At 47.4% G+C, this 21,045-nt stretch overlaps 2 protein-coding genes across 3 annotated transcripts in view; one reads left to right on the forward strand and one right to left on the reverse strand.

Annotated features, from left to right (window-relative positions):
• The window catches only part of hwt (SH2 domain-containing adapter heavyweight), a 153,899-nt gene that overhangs the window by 36,727 nt on the left and 96,127 nt on the right, over positions 1–21,045 (forward strand). The gene's annotated exons all lie outside the window — the stretch shown is intronic.
• On the reverse strand, positions 9,954–20,451 carry LOC105188202 (uncharacterized). 2 transcript variants are annotated; one of them, XM_011149545.2, is made up of 3 exons: positions 20,110–20,451; positions 13,234–13,676; positions 9,954–13,166 (listed from the first exon to the last, which is right to left on the reverse strand). In XM_011149545.2, exons 1-3 carry the CDS (start codon positions 20,146–20,148, stop codon positions 12,584–12,586), a joined length of 1,065 nt encoding a protein of 354 aa, XP_011147847.1. In that variant the 5' UTR covers positions 20,149–20,451; the 3' UTR covers positions 9,954–12,583. The 2 variants fall into 2 exon arrangements, with proteins under 2 accessions (XP_011147847.1, XP_011147848.1); XM_011149546.3 differs by lacking the exon at positions 20,110–20,451 and adding an exon at positions 14,459–15,020.

Raw genomic sequence — 21,045 nt, forward strand, 5'->3', positions numbered from 1 at the left:
GTGGAGTGCGCTTTGCCAGACGTAAAGGTAGAATCCCCAAGGTACCGTCAGATCTATCTTCCGCCGACAGATCCTCCTGCCTACTTCGCGCATATAACTGCCGCCGCCGCCGCTTTTATTTATTTCTTTCCGCTGCGTGGAAAAATTCCTTCGCCCACCTCCTTGTGTTTTGTCTAACAGCCGCGCTTTTAACCGCAAAAACGGAGAGACGAGGGCTTGTAAACCCATCAAAACCGAGAGAAGGAGAGAGAGAGAGAGAGAGAGAGAGAGAGAGAGAGAGAGAGAGAGGGAGAGAGAGAGAGAGACGCGCGTTCAGGTTAATGTCCGTGCAACAATGAAAGGGACTTCGTCTCGAAGGGGGTTGTTTCGATGGCCTCGCGAATGCCTTAAAATCGTCCAACGTATTTTTTTACGGGACGCATCGTGTCTACGCGCGGTCGCAGAGACTTGAAACTTTTAACAAGCGCGACGTCCGTGTACCCTTCTCCGCATGCTTTCCTGTAAACGAAATGTCCCGAGAATACGTCCAGACGATAAACGAATCCTTCAAGGGTAAAGCTGACGGCATCTGCGATGGACACGGTCGCGCGAATCGAATTTGCGATAATGTTTTAATGAAGAATCCTTTGTTTTTGCAAACGGTACTCCGCAAGGAATAGTTTCGACAGCGCGTGGTGCAACGGCAGTGAATAATTTTCCGCGATACCAGTGGCTCACCCCTTCGCCGAAAATATTAACTTTTATAAGAAGTTTCATTAAATTGGAGCGCGACGCTGAAGACTTCGCGCGCGCGCGTTCGAGAATAAAAGGCATCTCAATCTCGCTCGCTCGCTCGCTCTCTCGAGGGTCGAAATGGTTATTGCCATGGTTATCTTGAATATCCAGCCTGCGAAACTTCTTTCTTCATACGAGATTGCAGGCGAGGCAGCGAGTCTCCCGACATAGAAGGAAGCTCCGTTTCTTCTAAATCGTTATGGTTCATCGCTTATTAAGAGAATCAACCTTCTTGAGACGTAGACGATTTATCACCGCTTGATGAACACAGTTTGATGAATATTCCCGGCTGAGATTTCGCTCACGACCGAGATACGCGCGTCTTTCTAATTCCCTAACCGTTCAATTCGTATACGAAAGGCCGCATGCGAGACTGCGACGTTCGATGAGAAATAATTTGAAACGTCCCCGATGAAATGATGATACGGCAACGGGAGGTAAACACGGAAAATTAATCTCTGACGACGTTCGAGGCGTTTAAAGGTCAGTTTGAGGCGCGCCAAAGAGTGAATTTACATAGCGGAAGTTTAAATATTCGCGTGTCCCGCTAACAGGGTGGTTTGAAACGCGATGTGCGAACGCGTCCGCTCGGTTTCGCCAACATGATACAGTCCATCCATATTTTAAGAAACCGCTTCTGTGCGATCTATTCGCCTCGGTCGCGCCTCTTCTCCTGGCCGCGTGCGCGCGCGCGCGTGCGAAAGCTCTCCCTTGAGAATCTGCGGTATAATAACGTTGACATAGCCGACGTAGCGCACTAAATAGGCACTCGCCATCCCCTCGCTCTAGCTCCTCATTCTCCTCCCCATATTTCGCTCCTCGCGCTTTCCGTACATTTCTCCGCGGTCTCTTCAAGACGGCGAACCGTAAATCCATCTCCCGCGCGTTGTATATTTCTCGCGGGTTAGGTGCATTATTGCGATTCCTACGCCCGCTACGTGGTTCCACTACCGAATTAGGTAGAGCTAGACTCGACCAGCGAGACCAACGTATTCGAACGTTGCTCGCTTTGAAGAGTTATGCACCGCAGCCAGCCAGCCAGCCAGCCAGCCAGCCAGCCAGCCAGCTAGACGAAAATATTCAAATCTTTTTGGACACGTTCAGGTCTAAACTGCCAAATCCCACGTTTATGAGTTTCACCTATGGTTGGTTTGAACACAATGAAATAAGAAGCTCATTTCAAATTGTCAGGACTGAAAATTACTACTGTTAATCTTGAGCAGTGATTGGTTATGGCAGCAGCTGAACGTGGCAGTCGACACGTTAAAAATATTAGCCCCTTGTCATCCCTGTGCACCTGACAGATATTATATAATAAAAATATTTCTCTTTTAATTATAATCGACTACTGCCCTTCGGTATTGGTTCTCAGTCGTGACAGTTTAACGAGCTCCTCTCCTTATTCTGTTGAAGCTGTTTTGCGTGCCAAGTGTTATCGATTAAAACGCAAACGAATTCCTCGACTCATCGGTCATAACTTTCAGGAGAATGTTTTCAATCGCGATGATGAGCGATTTTTCATCGATTTTGTACGAATCGTAAATGATTGGGAATTTCGAATAACACGATATATCTCGATTCAAGGACGACGAATCATTCTCGCGTATGTAGGCATATGCAGCACGCACGTCTCTGACATCCCTCCTGCGCCAGCTACGTCAGAGATTCATCTTCAACTACTGAATGTACGTTACAATCGTACGTTCATATATCTTCCACGGTTGCTTTATTATCGCGAGAGCATTCCCCCACGTGTACGTGAACGGAGTGCCGTTAGCGTTTCCGCGCTGCGCGCGTTATCAGCGATAACAATCATTTAACGGGATACGCCGTGAACCGGACATTAAAATCACGCTTACTCGCTCGCTGCGGATGAAGAATGGGAGGATCGACGCAGTCCAAGGTAACAAATCGACGGCAGCGTGTCCCGCGTATCGCCGATATTCCGGCAGGAGAAACTTAATATCCTTCAACACGGTGTTTCTATTATCGCTCTTCCTGGCGTCCCCTCAACTGCCGAAAGGAGGGCTGTATCGTTTTACAGCATCCTTCAGCCGGTGATTCCGCGGGGTAAACGTGGGGTGCCGCGCGGGATCAATCTTATGGGTAGAACAATGAGGAGGCGTCGTATGCATTGATGAAAGTCTTCTGTCAACCCTTTGTAGATCCAATGTGATTCCTGTAACGTCGCTGGCGACAACGACGACGAGGCGAGGGCTGAGAGTGGCTTCCAGCGTCATTTCGCTAGGAAAAAGGAGTGTAAGGAGGAAAGGGCGAATGCTGCTGTAGCCCTTAATGGAGGCGCTTTCGTTGGCGGCACCGTGCCATCGTCGAAGCTACAATTCACGACCATTTATTTAATTGGTTCGTCAAAGTCCGCGCGATTAATGCGTCGCGATGAAAAGTCGCTGGTCTCTCCCTCTCTTTCTCTCTCTCGCTCGCTCGCTCGCTCGCTCGCGGCGTTAAGGATTATCGAATAACGCGCGAAAAGCTACGAGCTTTTTCGGCGCTGACGAGGATGAAGTTGAGGGCAATCGAGGGCAAAACTGACCGGCCGCGACAGCGCTCTCTTTAACGCTATCCCGACAGAAACTTCGTTGCCGTTGCTTTGAAACGGGAATAATTGTGACGCATGAATATGTAGAATATCCGACACGTTTATGCCGGAAACGTCTCTATTTAGGGAAATCTCGACGTATCCGTGACGATGAGAGAGAGCCTGTGGCAGCGCTTGTGCGCCCACTCGATGACGGATAAAACGCTCATCGCGGCGACAAATTGGCCCGTTGATGGAGACGGCCGTGACACAGGTGCGCTCGAGTCCTACGTCCAACTCGTTTTCACGGCGAGTTTAAAGGCTCTTTAAAGGTATCAATCCGCGGCAACTAGATTACGGGCCGCTCCTCTGTGCTCTCGCTGCTGCGCGATCGCGTTAGAACTCGATAAAGCGCCTCTCGCAGAATCCACGGGAAAAAGGCTTGCATCGACGATGGGTCCTTCCTCTTGTTCCTTCCCGTATTCGAGTATCAGCAGGACCTGTTTCCGAGGTCCGCAGGTAGAGAGTGGCGGCGAAAACGCGGGGATTCGTCGCGTGGACTCGTCCGCCGTCGCATACATATGTATGTCCGATACATATGTACGTCACCGTTGCCAAAGTCTCTCCGCGGCTCTCGAGAAAGTTTCGAAGCCTCGCCTCGGCGAGTCCGCAGACGACGGAAACTGCCGGAAAATTACCAACGTAGATGACTCTCTCCGGCGATCGTCCGAGAGCTCGGCCACCGCTCAACTCGCCACCAACTTGCGGCCGGAAAGAGCGGATCTCCCGCCATGACGGACGACGGACGTCGTATCTTGAAATTCGAAACGTTTTATCTGCCAGCCTCGACGGGGGCGGAGGAAGAATAAAGCCGCGGGCGGAAACATGAGCGGACCGCGTAAACGTCGTACAGTTGCAAAATGAATCAACGAGCGAAAGAATGCAAGCAGTCGTCCCAAAATAATCAAAAGCCGAGATTAATAAATATTTATCATGCCTTTTCGCTGAGCATGGAAATGTTCGTGTTAAATTGAAGCGGGATGCACCGTTTGTACCATTTAGTTGCTACATGTATTATAATATATAACATTGCGCTTATATAGAGAGAACATTGCATCCAGCGACGAAGCGAATCGCCTCTTCCGCAGATATCGTATCGTGCGACTGGCGAGGCCTTCGCGCAAACACTAGAGAATGCTTCGAAAAGATTGAGGGTGCTCGGTGGCTACGTAGCCGGGCATCGTTTTCTCAGTCTGCAGGCGGTCCCCCGATGAGTCGGACTGAGAACCGTCGGGATCGGCCCGACGTCGCCCTTACCTGTAAATCATGACAGAAACTGCTGGTAGTACCAGCAAGGACAGCCACTTTTCAAGAGAGGTCTCTACATCAAGTTTGCGCCCAGACTCGCGCCACGTTCGTATATTATCTCCCGATGTTGCACAGCCACGCACCTCACGCTTCCCATTTTTCCTGCAGTTCAGAAGTGGATATCGAGGCGCTGGATTTTACCACCGCCGGCAGTGGCTCCCGGGGATTTCGAGGGTAGTAAAAGAGATCTCGAGGAGCTCGACCTCGCTTGAGATGACTCGTTAGGTCGGCGCGCGATAAAGACGACTGGATAGAAAACATCGTATCGCCCGCGTGATCACTTTCGCGAGGGTGTGGAAACGCCCGATCCGATATATTGGGTATTAAACTTAATTTTAAAGAATTTACAAGAGACGGCGCAATGACATCGGCCCATACTGAAGCCAACTTCATATGACAGCCCTCATTAGGCTTTAAGAATCAATATATTTCATTTGGTCGAAGTGTAAATAACATATTTTTTTAGCGCACTCAATATGTCGAGTTATGTGCCAACGAAACGCAATTTGCGGGAAGCGTTACTTTTTGGTTTCCATTTGAAAAAATCGACAGCTGAGAGTCTTCGTTTGCTGTCCGAAGCTTACGGGGATTACGCTCCATCGATCTCAACTGCGAGTACTGGTTTAGACGATTCAAAAGTGGAGATTTTCCACTTATCCATCGTTCGAAGGTAATGCTCTGTATTTGGTGGGATCAGAAGGGTGTGGTCTATTATGAGCTGCTAAAAACTGGCGAAACCATTACTGGGGACCGTTATTGACAACAGACCGTTATTGATACAGTTGAACCGAGAATTGAAAGAAAAACGACCAGAATACGTCAAAAGTGAACACGACAAAGTGATTTTCCAGCATGACAACGCTCGGCCACATGTCGCTAAACCGGTGAAGGAAACGCTAGAGCTGCTCGGATGGGATGTTGTACCCCACCCGCCGTATTCACCAAACATTGCTCCTACTGATTTCTACTTGTTTCGATCCATGCAGAATCTGTCCTTTCTGTCCAGCATTTCACTTCTTTAGAAGATATAAAAAAATGGCTCGATTTACGGATAACCATAAAAGACGAGTCGTTCTTCCGCCGAGGAATCCGCCTTTTACTAGAAAGATGGGAAAAAGTTGTAGCTAACGATGGACAATATTTTGAATAACATGTACTCATCACTTTGTTTCGAAATAAACGTTCATTTTCACAAAATATCCTTTAAAATTAAGTTTAATACCCAATATTTACAGCGACAAAGTCGAAAGCAAGTTAGCTCATGAGCCATCGCGCTCATTCAAGAGATGCGGGATGCACAGGTTGCTTAAAAAAAAGTTACAATAACATTTCAACGTCCGTCTCGTTTCATGAGGCGGTCGATCAAAGAAACGACAAATTGAGTAAAGCAGAAAGAGAGAGAGAGAGAGAGAGAGAGAGAGAGAGAGAGAGCGACTTAAAGTCATGTAAGTAGTCTTTTCAGATGCGTTACGTCAAGGACGACCGTTTTTCTTCCTTCCTTCCTTCCTTCCTTCCTTCCTTCCTTCCTTCCTTCCTTCCTTCCTTCCTTCCTTTATTACCACGTTCTCTTCGTAGCAATTAAGGAAAGGAGATTGCAACCGCGAGGATGAGTACTTGCCGGGGAAATAACGAAGGTTGTATGGGTCCATAGGGGTGGTGTGGGTGCCGTGCTAAAAGACGAAGCATTAGGTGCAGCTTAACGTCGATAGGGATCCCGACACCTGCGTACGCCATTAAAAAGTCCCCCTTTTTCTACATCATCGTAACTATATCCCATCTAACTTCTCTCGATACTTTCGCGAACTCGAGAGCTCGTCGCGAAGGGTTCCCACGTGCTCGTCCGTTTGCGACGAGATGGATTCCGAGTGTTCCTACCCTCCCCAGGAGGGGGTGACTCACGACGAGACGTTACACGTGAGTGCACGTGGCTGAAACTTAACCGGTAAATAGCAGTTTCCATTTGCACGATTTTTTTCTTCCTTTGCGAGAGAGAGAGAGAGAGAGAGAGAGAGAGAGAGAGAGAGAGAGGATCGCCAATTACGGCTGAAATTTACCGTAACCGTCGAAGTGCTTCGGTATAACCGGGAGAGGAGACAATAAAAATGCCACGACGCGCAGCCATAAATCTATCCGTGCGCTCTTCGCTTCTCTCCTTCTCTCTTAATCGGATTTCGTCGACCGTTGTGTGTTTCCCGATCTGTTTGCATAATATCGTTGATAAATTTTCACGCGTTTGTTCGACGGATCTTTCACGATCGGAATTGATGGCTAGCGCGTTCGCGGTGGATATTAAAACACCCTATTAATACGGCTCTCACGCACCGGCCGTTGGTCATCGATACACAGCCGGCGGTGACGTTCGGCCCTTTAATTATCACCGATAAATCATTGTGCTGTATCGCCCCTTCTGTACGAGGTTAGCGCTTTTCTTTTATTTTCGTAAACAAACAGCACGATGGGGAAAAGATACGTTCTTGCGTTCTCTGTGCCGCGTTTTAGTCCTTCTTTCAATAAATAATTTCTCTCCGCGCGGTGAAACTGATGTTGCGTCAATAACGACATCTCGCACCTTAAGATCCTTCTATATATCGCCCAAATAATTATCGCAACAAAAGCTTCCCACAAGAAAGTGAGCTGCTAATCGTCCCAGCGAGAACAAAATATTTTGTTACGTTTTATTATCTCCCCACCCTCGTCCAATCGCCACATTGTTTGGAGAAGACACGCGACAGAGGCGCAACCCTACCGGTCCCGTCCCGTTTTTCGCGCGCGCATTTCCTGCGAGCGCGTATTTACTCGTGCGTATGCTGCGTGGGCTGCGCGTATTGTTGCGCGAAATTATCGGCATTGTCATGCGCGACTCGATTTATTTTGTCTATTCGGCGGAAAAGTGCTTTCATTTGCGACTGTCGGCGTGACCGGCGAGAGGGGAACGCGCCGAAACGCTTGAGAGATAGAAAGAGAGAGAGAGAGAGAGAGAGAGAGAGAGAGAGAGAGAGAGAGAGAGAGAGAGAGAGAGAGAGAGAGAGAGGCGGCTGGATGAACAGAGACGAAGGCGAGTGCGTTGCTCGCACCCCTGGTATTCTCCGTCACAAAAGCCTTTAATTCGACAATGCGTCCATCGAAGAGGACAATAGCCGACTTTCGGTAAATTATGATTCCTTCAATCCTCTCGACACTAGTTCACCGCTTTGTCGCATTTCCTCGCGTAACGAGCGCCGACCCACGCTGGACATGTAAACACTAAATGCTGATGTTTAACGTATCAGAGAAATATAATGGTGTGCGCTTGTCGAATAAGCGAGAGTAAATTTGCCGAGCTGAGGTTTTCTCGGGTGCTAAACATTCGAGACGTATCGTGGTTCTCGCAATTCGCAAAGTCCCCGAGGTAATTAAGGAAGGGAAAATTAGGATTTTCATTCCTTTTTTGTCAAGGTTACAGCGTCGGGAACGTGATTCCACGAGAGAGAGAGAGAGAGAGAGAGAGAGAGAGAGAGAGAGAGAGAGAGAGAGAGAGAGAGAGAGAGAGAGAGAGAGCAAGCGAATGAGCGAAGCGTGCAGACGGGCGGACGGCGAAGAATTCGGAATCGGATTAGCGAGAGCGATGGGACGCTCGATTTCGCTCCCGCCTGTTTCGAGCCTTTCATTTTTCGTCCCTCCGGGAGCGTCGGCCCGATATTTGCATTACAAATATACCGTCACCGAGGTTTTTCTCGTTTCATTAAATTCGCTTTTTCCTCGAGACGTACCTCTTCTTCGGCCGGTCCTTCCGCCGTTCATGAATGCGCACTCCCTCATTCACTCCCCCACCCTCTCGCGGCTTGAAAGGGTTGTATTAAGAATTTTAATCTGGCGCGGAGAAAAGTTTGTCGTCTCGACTAGCAAGCGCAAGAATCATTTGTCACGGAAACGTGCGCCGCAACAAGATCACAGCGTTAATTACTCTCTTTCTCTCTCTTTTTGTGATCTCTGCTATTGTCTCATTGAGAAATTGCAGGCTACACACTATTTGATCTCCATTAATTTCAATAAGAATGACTTCGTCGTGTAAATATTCTCCAAATTTTTTCTTAATGGGGATCTCCCATTAAGATCAGAGAAAAATGGCAATACTTTCACTCGAAGCAATGATGAAAATAGCGCCACTCGAAATCAATGCGAGAAGGCACGTTGCACGTTAAATTAAGAGTAAGTTCCGATTCCGTATGAGCGAGTTATCTATCGATTAAAGCGACTATATATTTACGACAGCGCGGTATGTACGCTAGACATATACTTTTCAATTTCGAGAGAAAATATTTACTCGACGACTCAGGATGGGGAAAATAATTGATAAAAATCCCTCCAATTCGAGTGATTCGGTCATCGTTGTACTTTTCGGTTAAAATGTGTCAATTTTAGAGATGTATTAACCTCGTGCGAAATATTAAACAACTTTGCGGACATCCATCTCGGCGTTACACAAAGATTATCCCCCGGATACGACGGGAACGTTCCCCGGTGTGTTCCACGATCAGTAGCGGATTTCTGACTCAATCCGATGACGGATGTTTACTCGCCGTAAATCTTTATCTCTCTCCCGCGAGCTTACTCCCGAGCTGGCGGCCGCATTCTGTCCGACGATGATAATCGCGTACGTGCCGTGCGATCAGATGCTCCGATCCAGAAACGGTTACGCGGATTTGTTCGTTACATCGTACATCGTACATCGACGTCCCGCTAGTTATATCCTGACGGAATTGAGATACGATCGGCCGTTCAGCAGTCGTCTCTCCCTCGTGGCTGGTAAGCAACGTTAACGTGAATTATGGAGCTCGCGTGTAGCGCGATAGCGGGGCGCTGTCAAGAGATGCGAGAACGTGGCCATTTTTGGCACGGGCTATTTACGTGGGAACACAGCCTCCTAAACCTTCTGCTATCGGATGTGTGTTTTACGAGCACACGTGCCGGACACCGGTGATCAACAAACAGCGCTGGCCAACAACGTACAAGCGTTAGATCGAGATCTTCTGGTCACGAGACCGTCGTCGTCTTAATCATTGGATACCGCCTCGTACCTACGAACCTGCCTCTATATCAATCCCATGTGGGTTTTTCTCAGATAAACACCGACTGATCCGATCGAAGGTATAAACAAAATCCAAAATTAAAAGCGGATTAAAAAGAAGCAGAACAAAGGAATATTCGAGAACAGAGTCTCAAACATAAGCAGGAGCAAATAAATAATAAAAGCTTTAATCCTTAATAAATTTTCAATACCTTATTAGATTTTTAATTCAACAGGAGATTGGTTGCGTAACAGTGTGTGATTAAAGACAGAAATGGAACGTTTAACCGATATTTCCTCCTTCCATTTTTCACATTTTGCTTAAGAGAGACCGTCTTCTGCATAAATGGATAACTAAATCCTTTGTGCGACAACGGTAACGCTTTACGTTTCTTTCTTTGTTCACGTGTAACGCGTCTCGCTATTCACAAGTAACAAAGAAATTTCGCAAGTCCGAGTTTCTTATACAAAACTCCGTGTCTACATCTAGTCTGCAACGTTGTCTTAATTAAAGTTGCCTGACTTCTGGCTTGTTGCGTCCTTCGTGCTACTCGTCAGGTTTGTCCCCAGGGGTGCAATTTACTCGCATCCTCTCCCTCTGTCCCTTTACTCAACCCCACCACCAGCGAGTCGTAGCTCGTCTGTGTATATTCTGCCTACCAATGAACTTCTTAAATACAACGAGCAGCCGCCTTCTTATCTTTCATCATCTAACTCTGATCGGCTTATTAATTTATGCAGGGAAGGTCTGATGAAAAAAAGCCATTAACTTTCGTCCAATAATCTCTCCTGTTTTCCGGCGTCAACTTTTTCTTCCATCTCGCTGTTTTACATAGAAATGACGCATTTGTATATTAATGCGATATCACGTTTCTGTGATTTATTTACAAGAGGAGAAGAGCAAATCGGCACCTCATTAAATGGGTTAAACGCGCTTTTGCGATTCTCTCTTGTATCGTAAGCTGCCATCGACGAGATATAAAATTGAGAAAGGAATTTATATATTCGAACTTCACGTAATATCTTTTCTGTGCAATCGCGCGATGAGATTTATGCGCATCAATTGAATATTCAAACAATAACGGATGTTGGGAATCAAAAAGCGGGGCGGTATGAAACATCTTCTTTAAGTCGCGGAATCTCTTTGCGAGTCGGTTTAATTAAAAATCAGCGAATAGTCCGAAATGCAATTAAAGAAGCGAAAGGGTAGGAATCGAGGGGTGATATCGCCTTGAACAAGAGTCACACCGATCGTTCCCGGATCCGGATACAATCCTCTGCGGTGCTCTTCCAATCCTCTTTCTTTTCGCGCGGCTTTGAACTTGGACGCGGTGTGGCATCCTCTTTAAGGCATGCATCGGTCACAGGCGAAGGTCCTTCGTGGTCTTTACTATGTAAAACAGTTCCTGCATCCCTTTGTCCATCAGTCAGAGGCCATCCCCGCATGTTAAAGCTCTGACCGTCCGAGATGATGAAACTTTCGCCGCGTCGTGAATGGACAAGAGTTTCCCGCGGTACGGTCCATTCGATATTTATTTAGTAGGGACGAAAGTGTACGTCTTCGTGCCCGTGGGACCTTCTCAGATTTACATGGCGCAGAAAATAGATTTCCACCTACGTGCGCGTGTCCTTTGTCACGCAAACGTTGAATTTTTGTTGACTCCTCAGTGTTCGTCCGTACGCGTAGCATTGTCTCCTCCTCTCGGCGATTATTTACTATGCGCATCGCGATAATATATAATAAATTCCACCACGGTGGAGAACTATTTTGCATTTGTGTAATTAGACGAAGGTGTTTTCCCGCGCTCGATAATAATTCACCGTAGACTCCCGTTCCCGCGAACTCCAATCGCGCGATTCTCTCGGCTGACAGTCAACAAACAAATTAACGGAGGCTGCGATTATATTCGCGCGCTCGGTATCGCTCGAAATCGTGTTTCACTGACTTTGGGATTAATACTTCGATCCACCAGCGTGATCTACCTCCCGTAATCGCATATCGGAACGGATCCCGCTCTCCCATCCTTCGCACGCGCCGGCGTTATAAATGGGCGCTATGAGCGCGTGTAGGTGTCGTTTTGTCGGGCGACGGCGCGCACGGGGAGGCCCACCATTAGCCTGCAGGTGTTGGATATCCCAGCCACGCCATCACTCCCTCATTCCCGGCGATCATGCTCAAGATGATCCCCCGAACGACAGGCGCAAGTTTCACTATCTCGCGCCGGAATGAGATCGAGAGCAGCGAGAGAGAGAGAGAGAGAGAGAGAGAGAGAGAGAGAGAGAGAGAGAGAGAGAGAGAGAGAGAGAGAGAGAGAGAAAGAGAGAGAGAGAGCAAATAATCCTCTTCCGCATTATCCCACGGGTTCTTGGAAATCGCTGTTAATGGCTTTCGTCCCGCCTCGACGGTGGATCCGCTTTGTTGTTGTTAATTGTTGTTATCTCGACGAGCTCGACCGGGATGCAGCTCGCTGCGGATTTACGGGATCGCTGGACCCGTTCGATTTATTGACAGCGGTGCTTTAAGTCGTGACGGAGGGTAGGTGGAATTGAACTTTCTCAGACGCCGTGTAACGTAATGATTAGAAATGCGCGAGTCGATCTTCTCGCTGTTTCCAGAGTGGTTTTCACGTATCTTCGTCTCTAGATAAAAATAAAGTAGAACTTTCTTCTCTTCTCTTCTCTTCTCTTCTCTTATCTTATCTTCTTTTCTCTTCTCCTTTCTCCTTTCTCCTTTCTTTTCTTTCTCTCATCCTCTGTCTTTTTTTTTTTAACATTTTTGCAACCATTTTTAATGCGTATGTGTACATCCCCGCGACTATCCCCGATGGGACTAATTTTACCAGTGAGTTATCACCGGCTCAATTGGCATACGCGCAGGTGCTCTCGTGAGCGTATTTCCTGGCCGGTATGAACATGGCGTCGCAGCCGTAGTCCTTGTAGGCGCACTCTTCCATCTTGTAATTGCACTTATCCTCGTGTATCTGCTTGCGACAGCGCTTCGGTCGCATCCGACAGCCGTTCGCGGACCATCTGCATTCCACTTGCTCCTCGGGGTCCAACACCCAGACATGGCTGGACTCGTCGTCGGTCTCCGTGTGATGGCTCCTGTAGTTACATTTCTGCTCGTGTACGAGTTTACGCCTCCTCGGCATCTTCACCATGCAGCCGTATCGCCGGAACTTGCATTCCACCAATTGCCCGGGATCGCTGTCGACGTAATCGTCATCGACGAATGTCGCGCGCGCCATACCCTCGCTGATGTCGCTCACGCCGTGGAACTTGTCCTTGTAAATGCAAAAGTTTTCGTGGATACCGCGCCTCCACGGCACCGTGCGGACCTTGCAACCCGCCGCTGCATACGGACACTCCACCAAGTCGTCGTGGCGATGCCGCAGGTCCGTCGGCAGCTGCTCCTCCTCCAAGTGCGGTCGAAACTGGCACCTAACGTTACGATCAGGGTATTAACATCGCCGAACAGCTCGAGTTATTCGAAGCGGAACTCTCTCACCTCGACTCGTGAAGAAACTGCAGGTGCTCGGGCACTCTCACCCAGCAGCCCAGGTGAGAGTACGAGCACGACCTGAGCTGCTGCTCCATCGACGGCGTCGGCGGCGGCTGCCAGGGTCTCCTCTCGTGCTCCAGAAAGTTTTCCGTCATGGACGGTGCGCTGGGGCTGTAGTCGACACGCCGGCGCGGCATGGCTTGCGGCGGCATCGGGTGCGGCGTCAAGTGCACCGGCGACGGAGCGTCCACCTGCGGCGACAGGGTCTCCATGTCCAACGGCATTTGGCACGTGGGACAGGCGTAGTAGTAAGGCTTGCAACGATAGCACATGGTGTGGCTGTTGCCGCACGAGTACCGGGGCGTCAGCTCCATTTCCATGAGGCAGATCCCGCAGAGGCCCTCGGTCTTAAAGCGCTCGTGCAGGTTTGGATACAGCGTGTCCATGACCTATCGGCGAGAGTGGTTATTTAGCGCCGCCGTTCACACACACGGGCTGTCCTTCTCACTGTTTCGGCGAGATTGTGATTGAGGCGGGTCTACTTGAACGGAGCACCGAAAGAAGAGCCGCCGCCTCCTCGCGCGGCTTCGCAAGCGCGAGGAGATGAAGAGAAATTACATCGTATTCTATCTATCTGTCCCCTACCCCCTCCCCCCTCTCTCTCTCTCTCTCTCTCTCCTTCACTGACCCGTGTGCTCGAGCTTGCTCCTTCGCTATGAAGATTTATGTGCAATTCAATATAGAATAATGGAAGAGACTTAAGAAGCGAGGCAGGTTCGCGGCTAAAGTGCAAATAGGATTAGGACAAATGAGCGAACGCGAGTGTGCTCGCGCTCTTGGATACGAGCAGGCGATTATTTGGCCAAGTGCGCCGCGGTCTTGATCTTATATCTGATGATGATAACAGTTACGAAAACGACGTGCGCGAAGCGTTTGGGCGTATCTGAAGGACGCGCGGCTATCACGTAAATGAGGTTTCGTGCAAACAGCGCGAGTTATTTATTATAGATCCATTTTAAGCGGCAGATTTGCTCTCCAAGAGAGAGAGAGAGAGAGAGAGAGAAAGAGAGCTTTCGAAATTGCGACGTTCGCCGACTGATGGCTCTGAGAAGCTATTTACACGAGACAGCACGACCGCGGATTTCGTAACCGCGCGTAATCCGTGCGATTTAGCCGGAGGCTAAACGCTCCGTTGTAACAATCAATAAGAACACGACATTTTTCTACTCACTTTGGCTATCTTCCACTCGAGACTCGGCGATAGAGACAAAAATTACACGCCCGATGGGGAGCGAGAAAAAATAGCTGGAGCGGCACGTACTTTTCCGAAAGCGCGGGCGCCGTGTGTCATCGTCGAGCTGTCACCGTTCCCTTATCTGGCGAGACCGATAGCGTGACTTTATCTGATAAAACGTTTCGCTCATGATAGAGAGCCGTTTTCACGTTGTGCCGCGCCGCAGATAAAAACCCCGCTCTCCCTCCCCGGCGCGGCGGGGAGGGATTCCATATTCGCCGTGGAAATAAAAAATGCTCCGTTCTCGTTTGCTATGCGCTTCGCGTCACCGTAAGGCGACCGCCATCCGGTATTTATTATGCTCGTACATACGCGCGTGAAAAATTGGAAATATAAGGCGAGCTGTGCTTTTTCGCCGGCGGCGGCGGGTCGTTTTGTTCGCGCCGTGCCTGGAATTAATTAACGATTATTCATACGGTTCGCGCGATATACAGAGTGTCTCGCTCGCATAGATTCACGCTCGCGTTTGCTCTCACGCACACGCGGACCCTTTCGCGCGGAATTATTAGGTCAATCGGAAAGTTCCGTCCGTTTTCTTGCAAAACGTATGGCTCTTTATTTAAGAAACAAAATGAAGAGGTACATCAGTCAAAATATTGTCCATCGTTAGCGATGACTTTTCTCCATCTTTCGGTCAGCAAGCGAATTCCGCGGCGAAAGAATGACTCATCTTTGGAGGTTATCCAGTCGGAGACCGATTTTTCGACGTCTTCATAAGAATTGAAGCATTCGTCAGCAAGTGCGTGTGCCATCGACCGAAACAAGTGGTAGTTGGAAGGGGCACAGTCTGGCGAATAAGCCAATAATGGGGTAACACTTCCCAGCGAAGTGTTTCTAACGTTTCCTCGACAGATTTTGTGACGTGAGGCCGAGCGTTGTCATGAAGCAAAATCACTTGATGCTGTCTCGTTTCATATTCTAGTCGTTTTTTGTGCAACGCTCGGCTCAAACCGATCATTTGTTCTCTGTAGAGATCCCCTGTGACTGTTTGACCACTTTTCAACAGCTCATTGTACAGCACACCCTTCTGATCCCACCAAATACAGAGCATTGCCTTCTTTCCGTGGATATTCCGCTTTGGCGTCGGGATGTTGAGGGTTGGCCGGGATCGCAAACAGTTTTCCGACGTTTGGGATTGTCAAAATAAATCCATTTTTCATCCCCAATGATGATACGACGTAAAAGCCCCTTTCTTTGTTGCCTAGCAAGCAGAATTTCGCAGATGGTTTTTCGCCTTTCAATGTCTCTTAGCTTCAGTTCATGTGGGACTCATTTTCCTTCCTTGTAAACGAAGGAATCCTTTCCCGAGGCTTTCAAACGATCGGAAATGACAGATTGAGCACAATTTAATGCTTCTGCAAGTTGTTTTTGCGTTTGACATGGGTCTTCGTCCACCAATGCCTGCAATTCTTCGTCTTCGAATACTCTTGGCCGTCCAGAATGCTCTTTGTCCTCTACATCAAAATCACCACTTTTATCGCGTCGAAACGATTCTCTGCATGTTTCATCGGAAGGAGCATTATCATCATAAACTTCTACAAGCATTCGATGAGCTTTCAGCTGCAGTTTTATTCCAATTGAAGCAAAAGATTAAGACTTCGCGCAAATGACGCTTATTTCGCTGAAATTTCGACATTTTCGATGCAGTAAGAAACAATAGTATTGATGCAAACGTATACCTTTATGTACTGAATGTTATTGACAGATGTCAAAACAAATTATTAAGCTTCGTTTAGACATTAGAGGTTAACGACAGTTCTAGCTATAGCTAGATTGCCGCTAGATGGACGGAACTTTCCGATTTACCTAACAGGATCGATTTCTCCTCGCGGACGCAGACGCGAAAACGCTATTATCGTTAGAGAGCGAAGTGAATCCTGCTGCCGATGATGTCCCATAACGCACGATTTGTCGATAGAAAAGTCGACTTTAAATCGCTCAACGAATATCCGTGGGTGAAGCGAAGCGAAGTGGAAATAGGAGACACCGTATGTGTAGGAAGAAATCGCATCTCTCTGTCGCTGTCAGACGCGAGTCATAACAGACGATGAATTTCCGTTTCAAGTTGGCCGACATGGTCGTTACATGGTGACGGCTAATTAAACGTGAAAAATCGGTATCATTGGTGCGTGCGTGAATTTTCGGCGTATCACATACGCGACTATTGCGTATCCGGTTACACACACCGCGGCGAGCGATACGATATTCGTAATCTTCAATTTAAATCTGCACGATCGCATGGACGTCGGACGCATCGCGCCGGGTACCGTCGCAAAAATTTTGCCGACGCCGCGCTATTTTATCTTGAACACGTTGAGCCTGAAAGCGTTATCTGTGTCGCCAAATTAATGTAATTTGTAAAACGGTGGGACAGAATCGAGCAAGCGCACTCGCCGGAGGGAGAGCTTCCCGATATGGAAAATCTCGATACGAGGAAACCTGCATGGGGGACGGAAATGGATTTTCTGCATTTAATGGATACAACTTCGACAGCTAATCGAGAGCCGCAATCGCTCTATTAGGGAAGTATTGTCCAGTTAATTAATATCGACAATCGATTGTTATCGCCAGTGGGATGCGGTATCTCGTTACAATGACGCTGCTAATGAATTTTCAATTGTTACGTTTTCAGCTGAATCGCATCTTGTTAGCTGAAACCGTACAAGGCGATATCGATCCCGGAATGATAGAATGGCAGCAATCAGATGCCGTTGTATAAAAATTGTCGATTAATCGTTGCTTAAAAATAGAAGCAGCGGAAATCGACGGAAGGCGCGAGAGAGAGAGAGAGAGAGAGAGAGAGAGAAAAGGGGAAACGGCGTCGCTCGATTTTTCGCAAAAGCCGCGCGCGCGAATATTCGAACGAAACCGAATACTTTCGTATGATATTCCACACGGGGTCTCGTAACGACCGTCCCTCATTTGAATCCCCGCGCGAATGTCGCATCACAGATACCCGAACGACCCTGTCTACCGTGAGGGTAATACTCGCTGACCATAAGTCACTTATGTAAATCTGAGCGATGGAAATACACGTCGAGCCACGTTGATGGCACGACTGCGAGGAATCAAATTCAATGCAAGATTCAACGTTTTGGCGCGATTCACGATAATCACGTCTTTTATGAATCCTTAAAATTTTATCATTGTAATTCTTCCACAGAGTTTGTATATCGGATGGAGGAAACATTTAGGTGATGCATGACGGTACGCTACGATCTTTTTCTTTTTTTAAATTCATTCATCCTTTTCGTCGCTTTTGCGGATTAATAGAGAACACACGAGCGGATCGCCCTGAGATCTGAGAAAAAGATGACCGTTTAATATAATTTTTTTCCCTTCGCCACTCAGTTCACCCTCCACTGATGTACCGAGAAAAGGAGGAAGGAGTATTAAGGGAGTACAGATACGTACAGAGAAACGGGGCGAAATAAGCTCGCGACGGCAGCCCGGTATTCAACCGCCCCGAACCTCTTTTCAGACGTCAATTTATTTTTACTGCCCTTTCCGCGGCAATATTGCGCTATCAAATTTTTCCGGAAAATCTCGCTCGTGATATTTCGCGCGATTTCGTCGGCGTAGCGGCGTGTGGATGTGCCATAATCGCGCACACTTTATACAATCGTGGTCGCTTTGTGCACACGGCGAGATATTCATTATGCAATGCAAGTAGCGAGACAGTTGGATACGCTGATGGAAACACATCACCGTCGTTTAATCAAAGCGGAACCAAATGTCAGAGAAGCCGAGGTAGAATGTGGTCCAACAATTTTTATTCCTTTTTTTTCGCACCAGTGTTCTCCGAGTCGGAATTTCGCTTTTACATTAATTTCTACAATACATTCGCTGCTCTGTAAATCTCATTGGACTTGGAAGACCAATAAAGAAACGCAAGATACTCGGTGAGCGCAAAAGAATTTTTGTTTCTTACGAGTGATGACTTAAAGATGATTCAGCTTTAAGGCAAGATTTTCAAATATTTAGATGTGTATAATATACCAAAGATAACAGATACAAAGAGAAGTGCATCCTGCATTAATTATATTCCTTACTCTTAGAAATTCGCCAGCTGGATTAACGTAGAATCAAAAGGACGCGACTATCGGGGGGGTCTTTTTCCAACGTCAGGGTTCGCACTCGCCGAGATTTACCGGACTTTATGCCTGCTTTGCTGCAGTAATAGATCCTAAAATTGCTGATTTATCTCCCGTGTGCTCTCCGCACCGTTAGCCATCCGCGCATTAGTTTCCTAATCTCCAATCGCTCACCCCGCGGCAAAGCCGTGCCGCGAATTTCAGCGAGAGCCGAAGCATCGCTGATCAATAAAGGAGGCAGACGATCGCCGTGAAGCTTAATCTCGCGACTGGCTTTGTGATTGATTCGAACATATTTCCAGCTTACGCGCCGAACACAATCGATCTCTCTCAATATCCGATCGCGCAGCTGCAATTCGATCTCGCGCTTTTTCTACGAGACAATTATTAAGACATTACGGGACATTAAGACACTACACAGCTCCCCCAACTAGCAATAAATAAATTAGTAATAAATAATCGTAAAAGTACACAAAAGTAATTTCATTTCCCGTATGTTTATTTGCAAAGTTTCTTTCTTTCAAAGCTTACCTGCATGTTTGCTCTCACGCAATACAGAGCGGCGCGTGCAGTCGGTCGAAACAATTCCCCTTGCTTATAAACACCGCTTTTCCTTGCCGAATATCCGACTACGCTCTCGAGAGGAGGGATTCGAATCGTGCAATATGTCGCATAATTCAGCCATTCTTCATACTACCTCTACAGGGGAACAAGCTTCCGACATGTGTAGGCACGCGTGTATCGCTCGTGTAGTTCCTTAAGTACGTAAAGTACACAGCTCCCCCGCGCTCGAAGGAGAAGTTACGGAACGCAAAATCGATTCGGAGGATATCGAGGATTTTATTGTTTGACGGAGGGCGACTTTCCGGGATTGATGGATGCTCCCGTGAAATTGCCACATGCCGCGTATTACTTTGCGAAAATTGCTGAGAAGTCTCGTTATATTTATTTTCTTCGTGCGATTACGTAAGTGACGTTTGACATGCACACACACACACACACACAGAGAGAGACGCGCGCAGCAAACAGCTCGCTCCGCAAGATCTCTTTCGAGGTGAAAAGGAACACGTGACAGAAGGATTTCTCGCTGTTAAATCACAGTGGGCAGACGTGAAGAGTCGCGAACTTTTCACAGAAAATTAGGCATCTTCGCGCGCTGCCATTCTGCAGCGTTCTTCGGAAGCTGCCGGCGCTCGACCTGCTTTCCGCGCACAGCAGTTCCGCATTCGCGCCTTTACAAAAGAGACTTTTGTATTCACGAGTATGATAATGCTCCTCTACGAGACTCCCTCGCACCTGCAGCCGCTCATGGTATGTGTGTGTATACGTGTGCATGTTGTCTCACTTGTAACAGGGATATATATATATATATATATATTCGTGAGTACCCGAGGAATGCGGCGTCCTGATGCTTCGAAAACGCCACGCCGCGAATATCCGGGAATAATTTTACATATTTCAAGCTCGCCGCGGCGGAGCGACAAAGACGCTTACCTGTTGTCTACGTACGAGATCCGGCGAGAAACGGCGCATGCAAAACACTTTTATCGAACATCACTCTGATCACGTTTACACACGCTCGTGCATTACATTTGATATCGGCCAACAGACGCGGCTTATCTGATGTTTACCCGCGTTACGTTTCACCGATCTGTTAGCCGCTGTGTCGTGCCTGCCCGCTGGGGAACCATGTCTGTACTTATCGCGTGCTTGCCAATTAAATAAATCGGTTATTTACCGTTTGTAGATTTGTAGTTTTTGTGCCGTACAGATAAGACGTGTCCCAGAAATGGTAATGTCATGTTTTTAGTAGAGTTCGCGTTTAAACAATATTTTAATTTGCAGCTCGTGTTATTGTATGTAAGAACGACGAAGGTGCCAATAATTAACCGTTCATTGCACGCTTTTTTTCTAATGAATATAATTTTGTGAAACTCATTACTCGGTTTTTAGGGTCGCTGAATACAAATCCGATGTGAAAAATACGAAAATGGCGGATCTAGAACTATGACGGATAAGTATACGGTAAAGTTCAGTTGACACCGATCAGGTTGCCCAGTTCTCAAGCGCAATCAGTTTGTTTCATTTCCATAATTATATTCGCCATATGAGATCCGTCATTTTGAATTTTGTGTTTTTCACATCGGATTCGTATTCAGCGACTTGAAAAACTCCCGAGTAACAAGTTTCAAGCGAATTCGACTGATTTTGAAAATTCCGTCTGCTATATTGGGTCAGCCATTTTGAATTTTATATTTTTCACACCGAATTTATATTCAGCGACCCCAAAAACTCCCAGATAATGATTTTGAAGTATACGTTATTACTTAAAATTTCATGTGAACGAATTTATTCTCTGAAAACAGTTTTCTTCAGTATATGTTTATTAATAACAAATTACTTATTTAAAATGACTCTAAAAGTTGATGT

This window comes from Harpegnathos saltator, unplaced genomic scaffold (genome assembly GCF_003227715.2).
Source record: "Harpegnathos saltator strain DR-91 unplaced genomic scaffold, Hsal_v8.6 scaffold33, whole genome shotgun sequence".
Taxonomy (NCBI): domain Eukaryota; kingdom Metazoa; phylum Arthropoda; class Insecta; order Hymenoptera; family Formicidae; genus Harpegnathos; species Harpegnathos saltator.

Bases quoted from the DNA above. Each gene is read 5' to 3' on its own strand.
- LOC105188202 (XM_011149545.2), bottom strand. From the start codon at position 20,148: ATGCGCCGTTTCTCGCCGGATCTCGTACGTAGACAACAG. The intron at 13,677-20,109 runs GTAAGCGTCTTT...TCTCGCCGATAG, and splicing joins ATCTCGTACGTAGACAACAG to GTCATGGACACGCTGTATCC. The intron at 13,167-13,233 runs GTGAGAGAGTTC...TCGTAACGTTAG, and splicing joins CAGTTTCTTCACGAGTCGAG to GTGCCAGTTTCGACCGCACT.